This window comes from Colobus angolensis, unplaced genomic scaffold, assembly GCF_000951035.1.
Source record: "Colobus angolensis palliatus isolate OR3802 unplaced genomic scaffold, Cang.pa_1.0 Scaffold81, whole genome shotgun sequence".
NCBI lineage: Eukaryota > Metazoa > Chordata > Mammalia > Primates > Cercopithecidae > Colobus > Colobus angolensis.
The window spans coordinates 4,752,611-4,776,066 of record NW_012121932.1 but is presented as its reverse complement, the minus strand read 5'-3'; the positions used below and the strand labels follow the sequence as shown (position 1 = coordinate 4,776,066).

At 36.9% G+C, this 23,456-nt stretch overlaps 1 protein-coding gene across 1 annotated transcript in view; it reads left to right on the top strand.

Annotated features, from left to right (window-relative positions):
* Window positions 1-23,456, top strand: part of GPATCH2 (G patch domain containing 2) — a 200,168-nt gene that overhangs the window by 164,775 nt on the left and 11,937 nt on the right. The window contains exon 9 of the mRNA XM_011929437.1: window positions 12,680-12,768. Coding sequence (XP_011784827.1) covers window positions 12,680-12,768 — 89 coding nt within the window. The remainder of the gene's footprint in view (window positions 1-12,679; window positions 12,769-23,456) is intronic.

Here is a 23,456-nt window from a genome sequence, read left to right as displayed (position 1 = left end):
GTTCATGTACTCATCACAAGCCTCCTGATACCTCATCTAGCTATTACAGTATGTTTTATAGTCTAGTAAATATTTGTTAACAAGTCTGTAAAAGTTTTATGGATATAACATTTACCTACCAAAAACTATCATGGAAGAGGAGGGTCTGAAACCATTCTTTTCATAAAGTTACACTTAATGAAATGCAAAATTATGTAGAAAGGGAAACATTTTAGAATAAAGGTACATGCATATACTGTAAAAACTAGCTTCAGTTAACAAGCTTAGTTTTGCAGATATTTATATTCTAAAGCCCAAGAAATGGACCAAATATGTTTTGTAGTGTTCTGTAACTAAGCATTTATATAGTAAAGAAATTGGAACCACAATAAAAAGACTGGTTAACATGAAAATAGATTACTAATTTTAAAAAACCCTGACATGCCTTGTTAAATTTTATTCAATAGCTATTTATTAAATACCTGATATGGCAAGGCACGTAACTGCTAAGGAAAATGTACTTAAAGAAGTAAATCAGATGTGGGCCTTACTGCCTTCAAGGAGTATACAGTCTGGCTAGAATACTAGTTTGTGTACATATATAGCTGTAGTTTAAGGTAGAAAATACTGTTTACTCCCATGAGTAGGAGGTTATTTCTGACAATGTGTATCAGAAGAGTCTGCATAACGGAGGTGGCATTTCAAGTGTGTCATAGGTTTCCAATTGAATTCTACCAATAAGCAATAATGTAACCTAAATGCAAGTAAGTTTGCATTTACATGGTAACACTGTCTGACATATTTCAAAATAGAAATAACTTCTTATATATTTCAAAAATTTCTGATATTCTGGCCTAATATTAAGACATCTAGTCTTATCTTCTCAATATGGAGATAAAAGTAGCAAGCAAGCACATTTTTTCTTTGCTCTTTAGTAGTCCTACTCAGAAAATGTACATTATAGTATATAGAACTGTGACATTATCATTACCATATTACTTTGCTCAACAAGCAAAGTCGTGGGACACTTTGCAGAAAATCAAAGCTGAACTCAGTCTTCAGCCTGTATTTGCCAACTCAATTATGCAAGTAAATTGTAGACTCTCTTGAATGAGTGAAGCCTGTCAACTTCAAGAGTTCCCTTGGAAATGGATCCACATTTGACTCCATCTCTGCCTGAGAGCAACTTCCAGAATTGTGTCTATAGAGAATTATGGAGTGACCTTTTTCCATTGAATTCAATTTGTCAGTATGATTAATAAACTGCATAAATTAAATAAGATTTTTAAGGGGAATTTTAAATAATTGTGAATAGACAGATTTATAGAATTTACTAAAACTTGATGTGTGCAGAGAGGTGTCATCTCCTCCCACTGCTCCGTATGTGCCAACTCCAGTTATACTGAATTACCTACAGCAACACAGCAATGGCATGTCATGTGCACACCTGAATGCCTTTGTGCCTCTGCAAATGTGTTCTCTCACCTAGGGGCCTAGAATGCCCTTATATGCTGGTTGGGGATTCTCTTTGAAAATTGGGTTGGAATCATTTTTCCCACATGATCAATAGACTTGAACCCCTAGAAAATGAACATCGTATCTTTTTTATTTCTCAATAAAAAATGTATTTCCTGTCTGATAGCACAGGGCATGTCTTGCATTACATTTTCAACAGAAGTTTATTAAGTAGGGTATATTAAAGGAAGCTGGATGATGTAGTAAGTTATGGGGGAAGAGTAGTTCCTTGGAGTCAAGAAAGCTTTGGCACAAATACAGTAACTTAACTTTCTGTTCATGGGATCTTTGACAAGTAACAGTTTCTCTGGACTTCAGATTCCTCAGATATGTAATGGATTTTATGAAGATTACATTATGTAAAAATAACTGGCATAATACCTTTTATATAGTTGGAACTCAGTGAACCTGGATGTTTGTAGTAGTTCAGATAATAAATTCCAATACTTAAGAAACCAACATGTATTAAATGGAAAAATAAAAATAAATATGTATATTCTCTACTTTCCTCTTTAAATTCTGTTATTTCCTCTGCTGATGAAAGAAAAAACTTAGCACGTATCTGCTCTAAAATGCTACCTCAGAACAGAACTTACAGCTTGGCTTAGAGTCTGAGATATCAAACAGAAGAATACAGTAAAAGGTCAATTCAGCAAACATATCCAAATATCATATAGTGCACTAGATGAAGTAGATCCAAAAATGAGTAAATGCATGGACTTCCCTCAAAAAAGTTAGGAATATTAGGAATATTTCATAATTTTATTAATAGATATTATAAATGGCAACCATAGTGTCGTAGGAAACGTTTAATAATAGTGTCATCATCAAAGAGAGAGTGTGGGATTATATCTGAATCTAGAGTCTGTTTTGATAGTTTTTTTATGTGAGATCCAAGATATCATTTTAAGCAAATTACAGTAAGCATAATTGTTGAAACTCTACACTAAATATCAATGATAAACAGATTCCAGAAATGTATAAGTATAGCTGAGAATGAGGTAAACAGTTTACTAAGTGCCTACTATTTCCTAGGTACTGTGGTGTGAAGAATAAAAGAATACTCCAAGATGCCTCAAATATCAGATTCTACTTGGAGAGACAATATCCAAATTTCAATTCAGGCTAAATGAATTTTCCTCAATTTCCCCAAAGAGGTGGTCTGCTACTATAGCCCTGTGGATTTATTACATTGCATAGTAATTTATTGTTCATGTTCATTTCCTTAGGCTGTGAACTCCTTGAGGGTGGGAGCTATCTTACCCTTCTATTTAGTTTAGCATCTAGTAGAATAACTGACGCTTTGTCAAAATTTGTCAATTGTTAAGGGAGTGTTTTTGAGTAAATTTAAATAACAGTTCAAGAAAGAAGTGTTACTATTTCAAAAAAATTCATGATTGATTGCCACCTGAAATGTTGAGACAACAATAGTTAGTTACAGTAGTTTTATTCATTTTAGTTCAATAAGCTTTTCTTGTGCTTTTAATATATGAAAAACAAAGCTAGGTTCTGGGAATTAAACATGGTTCTTGACCTCAAGTTGTTTTCTATATATATTTAGCTGACAGTCTCCTCTAATCTGAAAACAACTTGAGGCAAATACTGTATACTGTATGGTAAGATGCGGACAACAATATGCACAGATTGATGTGGAAATACAGAGAAAAACACTTGAAGAGTAGCGAGGCTAGGAAAGTTTAAAGAGGAGAAAGAACGTTTAGACTTGAGGGCACTTGGACAAGTGAAGGGAAAAAGCAGGCTGTCTAACATGGGCAGAATTAGGAAACATAGAAAGAAAATGTTTTAGGGCAGAATTAGGAAACATAGAAAAATTTTTTAAGTGGGTAGATACATTGTTCTAATGTTAACACAAATACATGGTCTCAATGACTAGCAGCTGTTTTAAAAAAAAAAATCTAAAGGACCTGGAAAAATACGGGGCATGATGTAAGATTATAACAGCAGGTCTCCTGAATCGAGTTAGAATAACTTACTCTATGAAAAGACTAACATTCCCCCAGATGCGAGAATGTCTTCATTTACATATACTAAAGAAGTTGCAAGAATTACCTGAATTTCATAGAACAGCCACTACCATTTTCAGTTATCGTTTGTGTGGAATAATGAAGCAGTACAAAAGAAATATTTAACTGAGCTGTTAAGGAATATGGTGCCGTGTATTTCTTAACATACACAAGGAATGATATCATTGGACTAGCAGTCCCTCTAGGCTTTAGATAAAGCATGAAACATACCATATGAAGGAAGCAAGACGTCTTTGAAGTAGACAGTACCAAATGGTGGCCAAGAGAGAATCTGCAGCAATAGGCTGATGTCAGAATATCAGTGGGTTTTCGTCTCAAGGACTCTTGTGGTCCTTTAATTGAGTTTTTGACATGAAAATGAGGGCTTCGTTCTTGTATGTTATGACACACTTAAAGCAAGCAGAAATGGACAATGAAGAAAAACTTAACCTTTCTATTAACTACCAAAAAAATACCTACATGATTTTTTTTTTTTTTTTTTGAGACGGAGTCTCGCTCTGCCGCCCAGGCTGGAGTGCAGTGGCTGAATCTCAGCTCACTGCAAGCTCCACATCCCAGGTTCACGCCATTCTCCTGCCTCAGCCTCCCAAGTAGCTGAGACTATAGGCGACCGCCACCTCGCCCGGCTAGTTTTTTGTATTTTTTAGTAGAGACGGGGTTTCACCGTGTTAGCCAGGATGGTCTGGATCTCCTGACCTCGTGATCCGCCCGTCTCGGCCTCCCAAAGTGCTGGGATTACAGGCTTGAGCCACCATGCCCGGCCACACCTACATGATTTTTTAAATGACCCTAATTCTTCCTTTATGGTAGCATAATGGCAGTTTTCAGATGTAACGAGTTTACTGTGCTATGTGTTTGTTTGGTATGAGTTTAGTGACACCCTACACTAAGCATTCTTCTGCATGTATTGTATGGCAAAGTGCCTTCCATCTGTTCCCTTTAACTGTCACTGTAGGTAAATTACTTAACTTTTTTGTGCCCGGGCTGCTTATCTGAAGGGTGGGGATGATAATAATAGTAAGAGTAATAGCTAACAGCTATTGATTGTATAGGCATGTGCTAAAATGTTTTACATAAATGATTTCTAAATAAAATCTTTTGAGGTAAGCACTAGTCTAATCATAATTCTTGAAGTTAAGGAAATTGAGGCAAAGAGAATGTAAGTAACATGCCAAAGGCTGATAAAAAGCCTTCTCAAACATCGATAAGCGGGTTTTTTCAAAGCTCTAGTGAGAAAGCAGACATGATGATACAAGAAGGAATGTGTCCTGACTACCTGGCTCATCCCAAATGCAAATCAAACCAATGCAACCTATATCTTGAATTTACACCACAGCTGCCCCAGTGTGAAAAGCTTGACTTTGCCTTTGAGAAATTCATCCAGCTGCCAAAACCACTTACATTTATCAATACCCTTGTCTTTCTCTTTTCTAATTAATCTAGTTATAATTTGTATCTTTTTCATTGCATGCTTAATATAAGAAAAAATAGTAATAAATGAGAAGTGTAAAGAAGAAAATTCCCACAAAATGCCATCACACACAAATCGTTATCATCAGTATTTTGTTGCACAGTCTTCCATGCCTTTCAACCCTATCCTATGCATATTCGTTGCTTTGGATATTTTAGTTTAGTATACACACCTATTCTGTGTTTTTTGATATTGTGATTTTAAAAGGTGACCTATATATATGGCGTATTTTAAATATTCCAATGACATTTTAAGACAAGCATTTTCTATTTTAGATTATGAATAGTTTGGTTTCAAGCTACTGAGTCTATTTTTTGGGTAACCCTCTCCGTTAATCATTCAGAATCACATAAAATTCATGCATCCTCTGGCAAGAAAAGTGTGCGTACATGTGTTTTGCACATAATTTCAGGAAGTTTCTGGCCTTTCTGAAGGCTACCACCTTGTCTCCTGCATCTCACCTCCTTGCACACTGCATTTCAGCCCTGCTGACACTGCTTTGAGGAGCCAGGAGAGTCCTTGACTAGCTGGGTGGCAGCAGGAGTGAAATGAGGCCCTTGAGCTCCTTCAGAAGCCTTCTGACACAGTGGTGCTAAAACGGGAGTGTTCCCTGTGCCCCCTCACAGGAGGTGTGACGGGTGTGACTTGTCTGTTGGTCTACCGTGTGCCCTCAAACCCTTTACGGGAGGGGGAACACACAGATGGGCAGGTATAGGAGCCAGGGGTGAGCCAGGGGCTCTGGCCCCACAGTAGCATCTAGGGGTGGGTACTTGTGACTCCCAAAGCCCAAGTGGGCATGGTGTGTGTTACAGTGCACTCTTTTAGCTTTGCCATCTACAGACAGCTTAAGTGTTAACCAGCTCAGTGCCCTCTTGGTACTCAGGTCCTTGTCCGGCACCCAGGAAGAATCAGGTCACACACGGACTTCAGGATGGTGAATGCAGGGGTTTTACTGAGTGGTGGAGGTGGCTCTCAGTGAGATGGATGGGGAGCTGGGAAGGGGATGGAGTGGGAAGATGATCTTCCCATGGAATTTGGCCGTCCAGTGGCCGATCTCCTCTCTGACTATCCCCAAATTCTTCTTGATGTTCAGATGCTCCATCTCTTCTCTCTGCTACACCATTCATTCTTCTGTGCTTCTGCTCTTTTGTCTGTCTTCTCCTTGTCTGCTTCTGGAGCCTGGGGCCTGGGGTTTATATGAGTACTGGATAGGGAGGTGTGACAGGCCAAAGGCAACTTTTGGACACAAAAACAGGAATGCCTGTTCTCATTTAGGACTACAGCTGCAGGTGGGGCCTTTGCCGGGGAACCGCCCTCTTCTACCCAGTATTTCCCTGTCTCCTGTCCTTATCAGTGGCTCACTAACACTAGGCACATAGGAAACACAATAAACAGTAGCTCCAGGAGAAGCCACCAATTACCTGTAGCAGGATAAAGCAGACTGGGAAGAAGGAAGTTTGGACTCGAACCCTCTAACTAGAGTGGAAGAGGCACTAACAGGACAGATCCATCTGAAGCAGTGAGAGGAACTACACAGTGGCAGGCAGATCATTCTATCTGAGGGGTAGAGCCTCAGGCTACATGTGGTAGAAGTTAATCAACATAGAGTCAAGAGTTGCCAACAGGTAGGCACTGAACAGGGATAGGAGCCAGGGGCTGCTGATGCTTGGAGAAGGGTCAGCAGGCAGTATTATAAAGAGCCTCCATCACCAGATTCCATTTCATGGCCAGGAGTTGAGCATCTAGGAGGTCAAGGCAATTACCCAGTTCTGAAAGAACTAAGTTACTACAAGGTTTGTGGTAAGGTAGGGTACGTCTAGAATAAAGCTTGGACCCAATTACTGAAACCCAAGTACTGACTTCAGTGCACTGAGCTAAAACTTAAACCACCTCTTGCCAAGGTCAGGTTTGTTCCAAAGAGAAGATAAATGGGATTGAGGCAGAATGTGAAGTCAAATGAGCAAAGCCATCAAGAGAAAAGACCAGAACCATTAACTGGTCGGGCTGTGATCCACAATACCAAATGCAAAGGGTTGCTATGAATGTCCAAAGGGATCATGCACAAAAAGCTGCTTTGAAAGAAAACACCACCATTAAAAACAAGGATTTGGCCGGGTGCCGTGGCCGTAATCCCAGCACTTTGGGAGGCAGAGGTGGACAGATCGCTTGAGGTCAGGAAATCGAGAACAGCCTGGCCAATATGGTGAAACCCCTTCTCTAGTAAAAATACAAAAGTTAGTAAGGCATGGTGTTGTGTGCCTGTAGCCCGTGGGGACCGGGGCGGGGGGCGGGGGGGGTGTGGCGCTGAGATATGAGAATCACTTGAATTCAGGAGGCAGCGGTCACAGTGAGCAGCGCCACTGCACTCCAAACTGGGGGACAGTGAGTCTCTGTCTCAAAAAGGGGGGAAAAAAGAAAACAAGCTTTTTTTTTTTTTTTCTGCAAGCTCCGCCTCCCGGGTTCCCGCCATTCTCTTGCCTCAGCCTCCGGAGTAACTGGGAGTACAGGTGCCCGCCACCACGCTCAGCTAATTTTTTGTATTTTTAGTAGAGATGGGGTTTCACCATGTTAGCCAGGATGGTCTCGATCTCCCGACCTCATGATCTGCCCACCTTGGCCTCCCAAAGTGCTGGGATTACAGGCGTGAGCCACCGCGCCCGGCCAGAAAAACAAGGATTTAATTCAATCCTCCTAATGGATAAAAATCATTTATACTTGAAAGTGCTTGATACTTATTGTATTGTGCATTTGGGTACTAAAGGAAAAAAAGCTAGATACTGATGTCTGTCTGTTCAGTTTAATATGTTGAGACAGATTGACACCAAGTAAAGCGGGGAGGGTAATTTGGAGCTAGAAAAAGAAGTTCACATGGGGCTGGGTTTCCCAACCCCCATCCTTCTCTCTGCCATTGGAATGCTCCTCCAGTGACACCACAGACCTGCTTTATTTCTGTGCAGCTGATGCCCTGTCCAGGCTGATATTTTTCTGACTGACAGTGAGTGTTCTTGCCAAATGCCAGGGCCCATAGTCACGTATGTTTGTCTCTCTTCCGCAGCTTGTCCAAGGCTGCTTGGGAACACAGTTTATCCAGGGGGCAGCTTTAACTAGGCCTAATTCTCTGAAAAGCCTCTGTTTGTAATGGCATACAATGAAGAGACAAGTTCCTATTGTCTTCTCTTTAATATTATTGCGTTTGACACTGCCTGCTTCAGTCGTTGTCAATCCGTGTCAAAAGCCAAGTTTTCAGACATGGTGGTTCTCAGTAGAGTTTTTGTTTCTGTTTTTTGTTTTGAGTTTATTGGGTTGTTGTTTTGTTTTGCATTGTTTCTACGTTTTTCCCTCCAGATAAGATGTCCAGCTTCCTGCCACCACCCCATTTAAAAGACAGCTTGCAGCAAACGATGGGGATAAGCCAAGTGAAGTCTGTTTAAAAAGCAAAATAAAACAAAAAAACTTATTTTTGAGTTCTGCTTTTCTAATATTTAATAGGAAGATTTTCAGAAGTAATACATGGGAAACCATGTTTCAAATCGTAAGTGACAGAACTGTAACAAAAAAGCATCATTTCTTTATCCTTTCCACTTCAGGATAGGTTGGTTTTGATTTGTCTCCCCTTTTTTCCTCCCCATGCAAATATCCCAACTAAAACAAATATACTCATCTACTTGATTGGTGTTTTTCTGACACACCTTACAAAAGGATCTTAATATTGTTCTTTAATAACTTTGGGTCTGTTCCTAGGACGTTGCATTGTCATTCTCAAAACACCACAGAAAAAAGAAACAGAAAATGCCAACCATCACCTTGAGTAGTATTCCAAATGTTCTCCTTTGCAAAGACAAATGACTCATTTAGACTGAAGAAACAAGCCTGCCTTTGAGACATTCATTGATTTTAAATTAAAAAATAACTGTTATGGTTTTCATTAAGAGTGACAACTAAATAACAGAGTAAACCTTACTTAGTGTCATTTGTAGCAACTCCACTGCACCTGTCTGAAAGAAGGGGGGTGTGGGGCAAGCCTAAATGGGGTAATCTTACTGATCAATAATCCAGATCTCTCAATGCTCTGTAGTAGATAGTCAATTCTTGATAGAATTACTGAAATATACAGCTAGCTGTTTTTCTTATGGCTCACGTCTTCAGGTTCAGTGCTGCTGAGTTTATTAACTTTATTCTCCTTGAACATTTTTCTCCTTTCCTTTATGCAGCTGTGTTGGGGGTGGGGGAAGGGAGTTGAATGAAAATGTTATATTTAATTTGCTCTGTGAAGATGCCCAAAATGTTGGTCCAGCAGATGGAAAAAAAAAAGGGTTTAGAAGAGGGAGTTGGTTGTTCCTGGAGTTTGTTTTTCACTGTCTTTGTAAATAGGCCTACCTAATAAATTGTAAGAAGTATGAAAAAATAGTTATAAAGGCAATATTGACTTGAGAGAGTTATTTTCAAGCAATTAGAATACTCCAATTATATATAACTAGTGCAAGAACAAAGTAAGTAGAAACCAATGATATTAATAGTCACAGTGAGCATCTGATATCAGACACTCAAGTATTGCTTCTGATTATTTCTAAAAATGTGTTTCTTAAGAAACGTGTCCTGGCTAATAACTGTTTTAGCTTAGTTTGAGCTTTAAAAATATCTGAAATCAGTAAAACTAGCCTGAATTCTTTTTAAATTTGTATTGATATTTAATATTTGTACATCCAGGAAGTTTCATTGTGCAGTAACTTGCATCATTCTTTAGTTATTATAACTGAGATGAGGAAGTGTGTGTCTGAACTATGGCAAACCTAGTTGGTCTCCTCTCTCTTCAGTCTCAACCCTGTCCAACTCGAGCTCTCTACCAGCACCTATGCACTTGGTCTACTTTCTCTCCTTTGATAAAATCTTTAGTGACTCCACATTGCTGTGAAGTCCAAACACCTTCATGGGGCAAAGGTGGCATGTATGGCCCCATGATCCAGCCCCAGTGCTCTTCTCCATTCATGTTGTACAGTCCCTTCTGCAAACACTGCTCTGCAGACATCCTGAACTACTCCTAACTCCCTGAACAGAGCAAACTCTTTACCACTCAGGAATTCGTTCAGCAGCAAGTATAGAAAACCTGACCTGCAGTGGCTTAAACTGTAAGAATATTTATTATGTTTTAACACAGGATGAGAAGTAGCTAGTTCATGAGTTGGTTTTCACAGCTTGATTACAGAAGACCCACACTGCAGAATTCAGATTCTCACTTTATTCCCTGTTTTCAGAATGGTACCTTCCCCTCCTCTTCAGCTATTTCTGATATCTGAGTCTATCTGGTATATGCTCTGCAGAAGGTAAACTTTACTGCAGTCTTTTGCTAAGGGGAGATTTCAATAGGGATAAGATATGTGAAAGGATACTTTTTTACAAAAAGGTAATATTATGACTGTCGTACGGATATTAAGTGGGTATGTGTTAAAGGTTTTATTTAACTCATTAGCTAATGAGGGAACTGGGCAGATGTTATAATAAGTTGAAAGGAGAAGTCACAGAAGCTCAAGTGTATATAGAGTAATGGAATATTGAAATGATTGTTTAAATGGACCCAAAACTAGCTTTTCCACAGATAGCAGGGTTGTCGTTCCGTAGAGCAGAATTTATTTCTGTTTCTGTAGTTAAGAAATATTTCCCGTTGCTTTCGGTTAGCTATAAGGTAGAGTTGTAAAATCGCTTGCATAGAATTAGCATTCAGTGACTGAAACGGTGTACTCCTGAAAGCATAGTTTTTCCATGGAATCACAAATTTTATCCTACCAAGGAAAAAAATGTGTATTTGATGCAACATATTTAGGATTGTTGTAAGGACTAAATAATATAGCCTTTACTAGTCGTTAATAAAGTTGGTTATGCCTGCTGCCACTACCACTGTACCTAATTATTTCATATACACAGATTTATGTTTTATTTCTCCACTCAGACTTTAAATTCTTCCAATAATAAGAATTGAAAGTTTCATTTCCTTTGTATCTTCCATCTTCTCTTTTCCCCTCTCCCTATTTCCACCACCACTGGAGTCTTATGCTAAGTCCATAATAGATACTGATAAATGTTTGCTGAATAAGTAAAGGAATAACTTTAAATTTGTACAAAAAGAATCTGTCTTCCCTGTGACATCATTCTACTTTTTAAAAATGTATATATAATCTTAAAAAGGAGACACAGTCATAACTATTCATTTTTCTTGGCATCATGAGCCAAGACCATACCTCAAAATCCAATAAAAATGTTATAGTCATTCATGTCAATGAACATTTGGAGAGCAAAGCAGAGCTAAGTTAGTCATTAACAGAATGAATTTTTGAAAGGTTTTTTGAAATATTTTAATAATTGTAATTATTTTGTAACAGAAACAGTATGCACTCGATTAAAAGGTAGAAGACAACAGACAAATGCTCATTTCCTGTTAAGATACATTGATAAGGTTTTGTGGTATATTTTTTTGGCTGCCTGTGGCCCTTGGATTACTCGGGACATTAATTATGACTGTACTTTGTGCTTTATAAATAAAATCTATATTTGAAATAACTGGACTCTCCAGCACTAATTTTTCATTATATTTAAACATCTGAGTATATGTGTTTAAATATTTATCTTGAGTTTTGAATTTTACCTGAATTAATTTTAATTAATTTTTCCCCTTTTTTCCCTTATAATCTGTTCATTTTCAAATTAGTTTATTTAAAACCTCAGGATACTGTCAGATATCTCTCTGTCTTACTAAAAGAACATGTGCTGTCATAAACATGCTTCATTTATTTCTGCTTCATGTTCCCCAGGCCCTATCCCAACCCTGCATCAAGGATTATGGCACAAGAAATGAACACAGAATCTTTCTATAGCTTGAAAAGTTTGAAGACTTTAAATCCTTTCTTTTTTGTATTCGTCTTGATTTCTAATTGGCCCATTTCTTATTTTTTGTATATAACTTTTCAATTTAGGAGACCAAGATTAGACAGAAGACTAATTGTATAATAGCTTGTTCCAAAAATAGCAGAAGATCCACTTCTCAGTTTTTATGTATCATGTTTTTAGAAATATAATCCAGTATCATATTAGATGGTTAAATAGCAGTAGACCAGCATTAATGCATTCAAATTATGTTTTCTCACTCAGCTAATAAATAATTAACGGAAGAATTCTAATCATATGAATTATAAGGGAAGAATCACTATTTCTTTCTATTTAAAATGTTTTAAGAGAATTCACTGCTGCATAATATCCTAAAAGAAATTGATCATACTTTTCCTGTAATAGATGTTGTTCTGACAGTAAAGCATTAGTAACCAATTGATAACCTTGCAACAATATTGTGATCTCTTTAGATAATTAATCTTAGCCATTTTCCTGTCAGAAGCAACAGTGTTTGATTTTATGTTGAGCCAGAAAGATTGCCAGTTTTGAAAATTAAAAAGCATTCCTTTTATATTATTCATTCCGGTAACAATTTATGATGGCGCATTTAGCTGCTGAACGCTTGTCAACAAACGTAATTATGTTTCGATATAAACAAGATTGGTGATTTTACTATGCAGCTCCATCTTTGTTGAGAATGTTTTGATTTAGGTTCAGATGATACAAGCTGTGTATTTATGTGTCATTTTTTTCTTCTTTGTTAATAGTTTTTTCTGATAATTACTCATAGGCAAACAAGCATGCATTTAGGATCCTTATGCATGGGAGACATCAAACGGAGAAGAAAAGCTGCACCTTTGCCTGGACCTACTACCGCAGGTAAAACAAAAGCAGGGTTAGAGTGGAGCACAAATGTAGAGTTCATAAATCATGAAGAATAAAATGTAGACAGTTCTTAATCACTTGCAATGAAGAAGAAGAAGCACAGTTGCAAGAAGCTGTTAAAACAAATCATTTGCGTGTGGTATCAGGATGTATTGCATGTTCCATTTGTAGATTTTCCAGGTAACCAGTCATTAATGTATATGTTACATCCCTGCTCAAATGCAAGATTTTGTGCAAGACATTAAAAGGACACAAAAACTTCAAAGTCTATATCTTTGGCCTCTATAAATTTACAGTCTTGTTGGAAAATAAGGCATAAAGAGATGAAATGACAAATAACCCCAGAAGAGATTAATAGTAATAAATTCAAAAAGTATAGCCTCAGCCCCAAAACACAAGACGCCATGTAGTAGGAGATGGAAACCTGACTGAACGACTGTGACAGTCTGGTTTCTAGTTCCAGCTCTGTAGCAATCTTAGATTCCTCATTCCTTCTTTAGACAACATTAGCGTTAGACTGAGAAAGCTCTCATTTCTACCTCAAAAATCATGTCATTCTAATAATATGCCATTGTAATAGTGAATGTGGTCTTGAGAAAACTACAAGTGCTGATCAGAGGGAAGTCACTGTAGGTCAGAGAGGACAGGAAGCCTTACTTACTGAAAGGGCAGAGACTCGTCTTGTAGTGAAGGTTGTGAATAAAATAGTATGTATTGAAAATCTCATGCAAGAGCAATGGTAAGGGAGGCACAGATGAAGTCAGTGATAGGAGGAAGCCAACTAGACATTAAAATGTGGACACCCACATATAAATAAACAACAATTAACCATGATGGATTTGTGGCGCAGCAAGCTCTATGAGAAAACGTTTTTCAGTGTAGAAACAGAAAATAATATCCCTATTGCCTGGGATCTATAACCACACAGATTTATAAATTTTCTCTTAGTTTCATTTGGGCAGCCTTTATAGGAAAAATGATTTTAATTATAGACGATGAAAATAAGATTCATATCAACAGGAGAGTAAACAGTGAAAAGAAAAATATATATAAGTATATGCATGGTTTTGGTGGGGTGGGGTTGCATGGTGAGTTTAAGAGGAAAAAAAGATGTGAAACATTCTCCATTTTTTTTTTTTTTTTTTTGAAATGGAGTTTAACTCTTGTTGCCCAGGCTGGGATGCAGTGGTATGATCTCAGCTCACTGCAACCTCCGCCTCTCGTGTTCAAGCGATTCTCCTGCCTCAGCCTCCCAAGTGGCTGGGATTACGTGCACCCACCACCACGCCCAGCTAAGTTTTGTATTTTTGGTAGAGATGGGGTTCACCATGTTGGCCAGGCTGGTCTGGAACTCCTGACCTCAGGTGATCTGCCTGCCTCGGCCTCCCAAAGTGCTGGGATTACAGGCGTGAGCCACTGCGTCCAGCCACGTTCTCTACTTAGGGAACCTGTTCCATAGTTAAGCACTAGAAAATTGAAGAATAACTTAAAATTGGAGCACTTCTAATGCAATTGTTCTGTATAAGGGACTGCATCATAAAATTATGCATTTAGATGCATACCTGATCATCTTCTGGCAGTACTGAATTTTTAAGATTAGGAAACACCTGTGTGTAGAGTGCATTTGTATTTGTGTAGAATAGTATTTGCCACTTATTGGGTACCCACTGTGTATCAGAAACTTTATTATTTTATCTTTATAACAACTATATGAGGGAGATGGTGTTTTCAGCACCTTACAGATCGTAAAATTAAGATGCAAAGAAGTGTTAGGTTAGCTACCTAAGATGACAGAATTATTGAATGCAAGGGAAAGTTTCAAGCCTAGGTCTGCCTAACTCCTAAATCCATGTTCTTTCCATAAAAATGTACTTACAGCCTCTTCGTTAGCATATATATATATATATTCTTTATATACATATTACCTATATGTAAAGATTGTCCTATTGCATATGCTGACTTAAGGCATATAGTATGCCTTAAGTTTTATAGATTTATCTAACTATTACTATGTAGAAATGCAGAATATTCATGAAATACTTCTAATATATCTCTTCATACATGAACATGTAGCCACATTTTGGATGAAACACATGTCATTAGTCTTGCAATTCAGATGTTTCATAAGGCAGGTGTAGGATTCTTTAACATCCCCATTCCAGTTGAATGGTCCCTGAATTTTCTTATCTTTCAGTGATTCAAGCATTAGTGGCAGAAACAGTACAAGAACAATCTTAGGAATGCTACTAAAGCACCTTAGTGGCAGCAGTAAGGAAAAGAAAATACTGGGGTCACGTCCTAACACTCTGAACATATGTGAAATGAGAAGGAAAATGCATAATGGTTGAGGAGAGGATAATATAATTATTTCTGCAAGGTGATTTTGACATTACAACTCAGTAACATCAGAGGAAATCATTTATATGGCGTATGGGTACAAACATTGAACTTTAGCCTCAAACAGTTTTTTTTGTAAGCTTACACCAGCATATTCCAGATTTTATATTTCTGAATTGTTGTGATTCTCTTAATAGTCAGGATTTTGGTATTACTACATTTTAACTTAGAAGATAAAATTCTTAGAAAATTTTAATTACTCAAAAAGTAGTGGAGCAGGAGAATTGCATCACTCATTTTCTACCCATTTTTAAAATCTGTGCATAACTGTTTCTCTCAAAGAGGAAGAGATTAAGTTTAAAGTCCTCAGTTTTAAATAGAATATCTTTTAATGCTAATGAATCAACTCTACAGTGTAGATTATTATCCAAATTCAAGTAAGAAATGTTTTTGCATAAATACACTTTGATAATGAGGGTATAAATCCTAGATCATCTTGTCTCTGAAAATTACAGATTTCAAATTCTGAAAAAGAGTCAGTCACATAATAAAGAGTCAGTTGTATTTGTAAACTTCTGAATTTTAGCTAAGGATAATATTCTTGCCCTTTTATAGGCCCTTGCAGAACTCCTGAAAAACACATTGAATTGAGATATATTTTCAGTTTCTTTTGCCTTTAGTCAGCATTAACTCTAAACAGGAAAAATGCAGATGATAACTCTCTTTTATTTGAAATAGGGAGTAAGAGTTAAAAGACCTACAGCTTGCATATTGTTTGATAATTCCCTCTGATTTATATGTGAAATATTATGCAATCAAACAGCAAGTTTAGAAAGGATTCACCAAAAAGTTGTCAGAAAACTATAATTAGACCCTTTAAATCCAAAACCGGGTTTGTATAACAATTTATGACTAAAGATAAATTGTATTCATAACAAATAACACTTTTGATAAAAGATTTAAAGCCCCCTATGAAATTAATAACCCAGAATTGATTACGTTTACCTGCTAGTGTATTGAAAATTTTTCTCACCTTCTTTTAGCAATAGCTTTGAAGCATAATTTCAGTCGCTTTAGAAAGCTCTAGACTAACCAGCAGTGTTATCGTTTGAACATTTATTAATTGTGACAGGAACACCAAATTTATTTCAGTGCTTTAGCTTATTTACTGCTCTTTCACCTTTATATTTTGTATTGACAAAGTAAAATGAATATTGATAAGGTTAGATATTGATTTTTTTAATGTATAGCTTGTTCTCTGCCTCATTCAAAGTCACATACCGAAAGATAGTGAATGTCTCAGTAGCAAAGGATGTAGATTTACTATTATAAAATTGAGAACTATCGAAGCAAGAAGGTTTGCCAGCAGAATGCATTTTATAGCTTGAAAAATGTCATCTGTAAAGGTGAGGAAAAGCAGTGAACAAAATAAGAGGAATATTATTAACACTTTTTAAAAAGGCAGTTAGCAATGTTGGTTATGGTCCGTGTTTTTGGTAGAAGGCATAGCCTATTGAGAATTTAATAGTAAAAAGATTTAAGTTCATTTATTGAGATATTGTGGGTACTATATTTTTTAAAAAATTTGTCCACTATACAGTATGAAATTCAATGTTATCCACAATTAATATTGCCTGTTACTATTTTGCTTTCTGTTGAAATAATATCATGGTGAAATATTTATTATAAGGAGTCAGCCTTTTTTCTATACATTTTAAGTATAGAAACAAAATGCCTTTTGAAGTTTAATGTCTTGATATACATATTGCTCTAGGGTAGTTTTTTTTTCATGAACATGTGAGTTCTTGGCAAGAGGTTACATACAGCTTTTTGTGACTTTTCAACTTTTTTCTCCACGTCCTGCTGATATTTCAATAGGAAAATAATTTTCATGAATATTTAAGGCAATGAAGGCAGGTTGTCAATAATAATAATGGGTGAAGACTTTTTAAAGGCTCATTTGCAATTAAAAGTCATACCAAACATAATCAGAAATGTGTGGTGTAACCAAGCTCCTTTTCAAGGTACTAGATTGTAGTTGTCCTAATTTATCTTATCAATAATTGTATTTTTATTTCCTGCTATCCCTGGTTCCATATAGCTGCTGTACATTATTTGTAGCTCTTTCAGGATTTTAAAACAGGCAGACTTTTCCAAGGGGATCTTTATTAATTTTGAAATCAGGCTCTATCTGAATGAATAATAAAGCCTAGGATATATGCAATCCTTCACCTCTTGACACATACACCACCAGCCCACTCTTCAGTTATGTATTTTAGTAGAATCTTAATAAACAGTTTTCCATTATCATTCAGTACAGGATGGACAGAGTAAGCACACATGTTAGATAGAAAAGATAGAAAAGAATTGCTGTTTCCTGATAAAAGACTAAGTAATGAGAAAACACTTAAACTACCAAACACCTGAAAACACTGAATAAAATTTGAAGCCATCTTTTTACAAAGATAGCTGAGACTACCGGAAAGAAAGGGAAATGTTTAAGACTAAAATGGCCCTGAGCAGCCCCCACACCCACTCATACTACTGGCAAGCTTGAAAACCTAAGGCATGCTCGTTAGTTCCCCCGTGGACGGGAAGTCAAGCCTGGGATCTGAGTGTTAAGTCTCCTTAGAACCTCTAAAAGCTCCATCCTCAGAAATGGGCAGACTGGAAACAAAACTCATCCACAGGCACAGTGGAAGACAAAAAATCTTATTTCTGCCTAGGCTCCAAATAGAAAACTCTCTGAAGATTTGTGACCAAGAGGCTGCCCTCACATGAGTTTCTGGTTTTAAATTACACTAAGCCAAAAATTAACATAAAAACTGGTTTCAGAAGCACATTCAAAGCCACTCTAGAGGTGTAGGCCTTCAACCCAGGCCTCAAAGAAGCACCACAAATAAAAACCTACCAGTGACGTTCTCATAAACCAAAATTAAAAAGTTAGTTATAAAAACAAATTCAAAAAGGAGAGGAAATAATTGTAGACAAAGAAAAGACGAATGTGGTAAAGAATTGAGTAGAAATTTGAGATTCTTTTATTATGAAAATATCTTAAAAACTACACAAATCACTGAATGGGTTATATGACAGATCAGATATAACTGAAAAGATACTGAATTTTAGGAGAGATCTGAAGCGTTATATCTATGCTACATAAAAGCAGCACAGAGAGATAAAATGATTGAAAATATAAAAGAGGCTGAAGGACTTAAAGACAATGAAGTTCAACCTGTGTCTAATAGAACTTACAGAAGGAAGAGTAGAGAGAGTAAGATGGTGCAATATTTAGGAAAATAAGAATTTTTAGAACGGAAGGAAAACATGAATTTTCATATTCAATAAGTATGAGTCTATATCAAGAAATATTAAATATAAATAAAGTCACATTGTAATTAAACTTCAGAACACCAAAGACAAAGAGAATGACTTAAGAGCAGCCAAGGAGAAAAACTATAACCTACATAAGAATGCAATTGTACTGGTAGCAAACTTAAAAATAGCAGTACAATTGTGAACGTAAGAGATAATATTTCTAAAGTGCTAAGACAAAATAACCAAATCAACCTGAGTTACATATCCAGCTAAATTATTACCCAAGAGTGAGGATGAAATAAAGTCATTTCGGATAAAAACTGACCACTACTAAATTTGATACCTCTTATAGAAGAAAACAGAATCCATTAAAAAAGAATGAAATTCAGGAAGTAATGGTGAGCAAAGAAATTGTTGAGCGTGTACTAAAAGCTAAATTAATAGTAACTGTATAAAAGTAATAATGATGGAGACAGTGACCATGTAGATGATTAATTTGGATGTATAAAAGTAAGATGGAACTAAAACTCTGGACAGTAGTATGTAAAATATGAGGGAATAAGCAAGATATGCATTTTGACTTTTAAAGATCATCACTTAAAAGGATAGAAATATTGTATATAGTCTTCAAGATAGTATAAGCAAGATATAAATTCCAGAAAGGAGGAAATAAAAATTCATATAAAAAGCAAAGTTAATAGCATTAAATAATATAGTAAAAATAAATCTAGGTGTATTAGTAATCATGATAAATGTAAATGGAGAAACTACATCGGTTAAATTTAGAGATTATAATGGATAAAAGAAGAAACTCACTATATGCTTTTTACCATAAATACGACTAAATATAAGGTTTAATTTAAGTATTAGCCAAAGAAAGCTAGAGTAACTGGGTTTATAACAAGCAAAATGAATCTTGAGGTATTTCAGGAGTTTTTAGTCAGATTTGCTATGCTTGTTTAGATTTGTACTTCTACCAGGAGTTAGAAATCTGTGAATAGAATAAAACTTTAACATTTGGGGAAATATGGCAAAAGAAATGATGTACTAGAAAATGTTTTTTTCTTTTTGTTTTTATTTTGTTTTGTTTTTTGATACGGAGTCTCACTCTGTCGCCCAGGCTGGAGTGCAGTGGCACTGTCTTGGCTCACTGCAAGCTCTGCCCCCCCAAGTTCACACCATTCTCCTGCCTCCTCCTCCCTAGTAGCTGGGACTGCAGGTGCCCGTCACCACGCCCGGCTAATTTTTTTGTATTTTTAGTAGAGACAGGGTTTCACCATGTTAGCCAGGATGGTCTGGATCTCCTGACCTCATGATCCACCAGCCTCGGCCTCCCAAAGTGCTGGGATTACAGGTGTGAGCCACCATGCCCAGCCATTTTTCTTTTATTATACTTTAAGTTCTGCTGTACCTGTGCACAACGTGCAGGTTTGTTACATAGGTATACACATACCATGGTGGTTTGCTGCACCCATCAACCTGTCAGATACATTAGGTATTTCTCCTAATGCTACTCCTTCCCTAGTCCCCTACCCCACAAGAGGCCCCAGTATGTGATGGTCCCCTCCCTGTGCCCATATGTTCTCATTGTTCAACTCCCACTTATGAGTGAGAGCATGTGGTGTTTGGTTTTCTGTTCCTGTGTTAGTTTGCTGAGAATGATGGTTTCCAGCTTCATCCAAGTCCCTGCAAAGGACATGAACTCATCCTTTTTTATGGCTGCATAGTATTCCATGGTGTATATATGCCACATTTTCTTTATCCAGTCTATCATTGATGGGCATTTGGGTTGGTTTCAAGTCTTTGCTATTGTGAACAGTGCTGTAATAAACATACATATTCATGTATCTTTATAGTAGAATGATTTATAATCCTTTGGATATATACCCAGTAATGGGATTGCTGGGTCAAATTGTATTTCCAGTTCTGGATCCTTGAAGAATCACCACACTGTACTGTCTTCCACAATGGTTGAACTAATTTGCACTCCCACCAACAATTTAAAAGCATTCCTATTTCTCTACATCCTCTCCAGCATCTGTTGTTTCCTAACTTTTTAATGATCAACATTCTAACTGGCGTGAGATGGTATCTCATTGTGTTTTTGATTTGCATTTCTCTAATGACCAGTGATGATGAGCTTTTTTTTCATATTTGTTGGCCACATAAATGTCTTCTTTTGAGAAGTGTCTGTTCATACCTTTCACCCACTTTTTGATGGGGTTGTTTGACTTTTTCTTGGAAATTTGTTTAAGTTCTTTGTAGATTCTGGATATTAGCCCTTTGTCAGATGGATAGATTGCAAACATTTTCTCCCATTCTGTAGGTTGCCTGTTCACTCTGATGATAGTTTCTTTTCTGTGCAGAAGCTCTTTAGTTTAATTAGATCCCATTTGTCAATTTTGACTTTTGTTGCCATTGCTTTTGGTGTTTTAGTCATGAAGTTTTTGCCCATGCCTATATCTTGAATGGTATTGCCTAGGTTTTCTTCTAAGGTATGGTTTTAGGTGTTGTGTTTAAGACTTAATCCATCTTGAGTTAATTTTTGTATAAGATGTAAGGAAGGGGTCCAGTTTCAGTTCTCCATATGGCTAGCCAGTTTTCCCAAAACCATTTATTAAATAGGGACTCCTTTCCCCATTTCTTGTTTTTGTCAGGTTTGTCAAAGATCAGATTGTAGATGTGTGGCATTATTTCTGAGGCCTCTGTTCTGTTCCATTGGTCTATATATCTGTGTTGGTACCAGTACCATGCTGTTTTGGTTACTGGAGCCTTGTAGTCTGGTTTGAAGTCAGGTAGCACGATGCCTCCAGCTTTCTTCTTTTTGCTTAGGATTGTCTTGGATATCTGGGTTTTCTTTTGGTTCTGCATGAACTTCAAAGTAGTTTTTTCCAATTCTGTGAAGAAAGTCAGTGTTAGCTTGATGGGGATAGCATTGAATCTGTAAATTACTTTGGGCAGTGTGGCCATTTTCACAATATTGATTCTTCCTATCCATGAGCATGGAATGTTTTTCCATTTGTTTGTGTCCTCTCTTAGATCCTTGAGCAGTGGTTTGTAGCTCTCCTTGAAGAGGTCCTTCACATCCCCTATAAGCTGTATTCCTCAGTATTTTATTCTCTTTGTAGCAATTGTGAATGGCAATTCATTCATGATTTGGCTGTTTGTCTATTATTGATGTATAGGAATGCTTGTGATTTTTGAACATTGATTTTGTATCCTGAGACTTTGCTGAAGTTTCTTATCAGCTTAAGGAGATTTGGGGTTGAGACAATGGGGTTTTCTAAATATACAATCATGTCTTCTGCAAACAGAGGCAATTTAACTTCCTCTCTTCCTATTTGAATACCCTTATTTCTTTCTCTTGCCTTATTGCCCTGGCCAGAACTTCCAGTACTGTGTTGAACAGGAGTGGTGAGAGAGGGTGTCCTTGTCTTGTGCCAGTTTTCAAAGGGAATGCTTCCAGCTTTTGCTCATTCATTATGATATTGGCTGTGGGTTTGTCATAAATAGCTCTTATTATTTTAAGATACATTTCATCAATACCTAGTTTATTGACAGTTTTTAGCATGTAGGGGTGTTGAATTTTATCAAAGGCCTTTTCTGTGTCTATTGAAATAATCACATGGTTTTTGTCAGTGGTTCTATTTATGTGATGGATTACGTTTATTGATTTGAGTATGTGGAACCAGCCTTGCATTCCAGGGATGAAGCCAACTTGATCATGTTGGATAAACCTTTTAGTGTCCTGCTGGATTCAGTTTGCCAGTATTTTATTGAGGATTTTCACATCGATGTTCATCAGGGATATTAGCCTGAAATTTTTTTGTTGTTGTTGTGTCTCTGCCAAGTTTTGGTATCAGGACGATGCTGGCCTCATAAAAATGAGTCCGGGAGGAGTCCCTCTTTTTCTGTTGTTCGGAATAGTTTCAGAAGGAATGGTACCAGCTCCTCTTTGTACCTCTGGTAGAATTTGACTGTGAATCCATCTGGTCCTGGGCTTTTTTTGGTTGGTAGGCTATTAATTGCTGCCTCAGTGTCAGAACTTGTTATTGGTCTATTGAGGGATTTGACTTCTTCCTGCTTTAGTCTTGGGAGGGTGTATGTGTCCAGGAATTTATCCATTTCTTCTAGATTTTCTAGTTTATTTGCATAGAGGTGTTTATACTATTCTCTGATGGTATTTTGTATATCTGTGGGATCAGTGGTGATATCCCCTTTATCATTTTTTGTTGTGTTTATTTGATTCTTTTCTCTTTTCTTCTTCATTAGTCTGACTAGCAGTCTATCTATTTTGTTAATCTTTTCAAACACCCAGCTCCTGGATTCACTGATTTTTTGGAAGGGTTTTTTTCATATCTCTCTCTCCTTCAGTTCTGCTCTAATCTTAATTATTTCTTGTCTTCTGCTAGCTTTTGCATTTGTTTGCTCTTGCTTCTCTAGTTCTTTTAATTGTGGTGTTAGGGTGTCAATTTTAGATCTTTCCCACTTTCTCTTTTGCGCATTTAGTGCTATCAATCTCCCTCTAAACAGTTTTAGCTATGTCCCAGAGATTCTGGTATGTTTTGTCTTTGTTCTCATTGGTTTCAAATAACTTATTTATTTCTGCCTTAATTTCCTTATTTACCCAGTAGTCATTCAGGAACAGGTTGTTCAGTTTCCATGGAGTTGTGTGGTTTTGAGTGAGTCTCTTAATCCTGAGTTCTAATTTGATTGCGCTTTGGTCTGAGAGACTGTTTGTTATAATTTCCATTCTTTTGCATTTGCTGAGGAGTGTTGTACTTTCAATTATGTGGTCAATTTACAATAAGTGCGATTTGGTGCTGAGAAGAATGTATATTCTGTTGATTTGCAGTGGAGAGTTCTGTAGATGTCTATTAGGTCTGCTTGGACCAGAGTTGGGTTCAAGTCCTGAATATCCTTGTTAATATTCTGTCTCATTGCTCTAATATTGACAGCAGGGTTTTAAAGTCTCCCACTATTATTGTGTGGAAGTCTAAGTCTCTTTGTAGGTCTCTAAGAACTTGTTT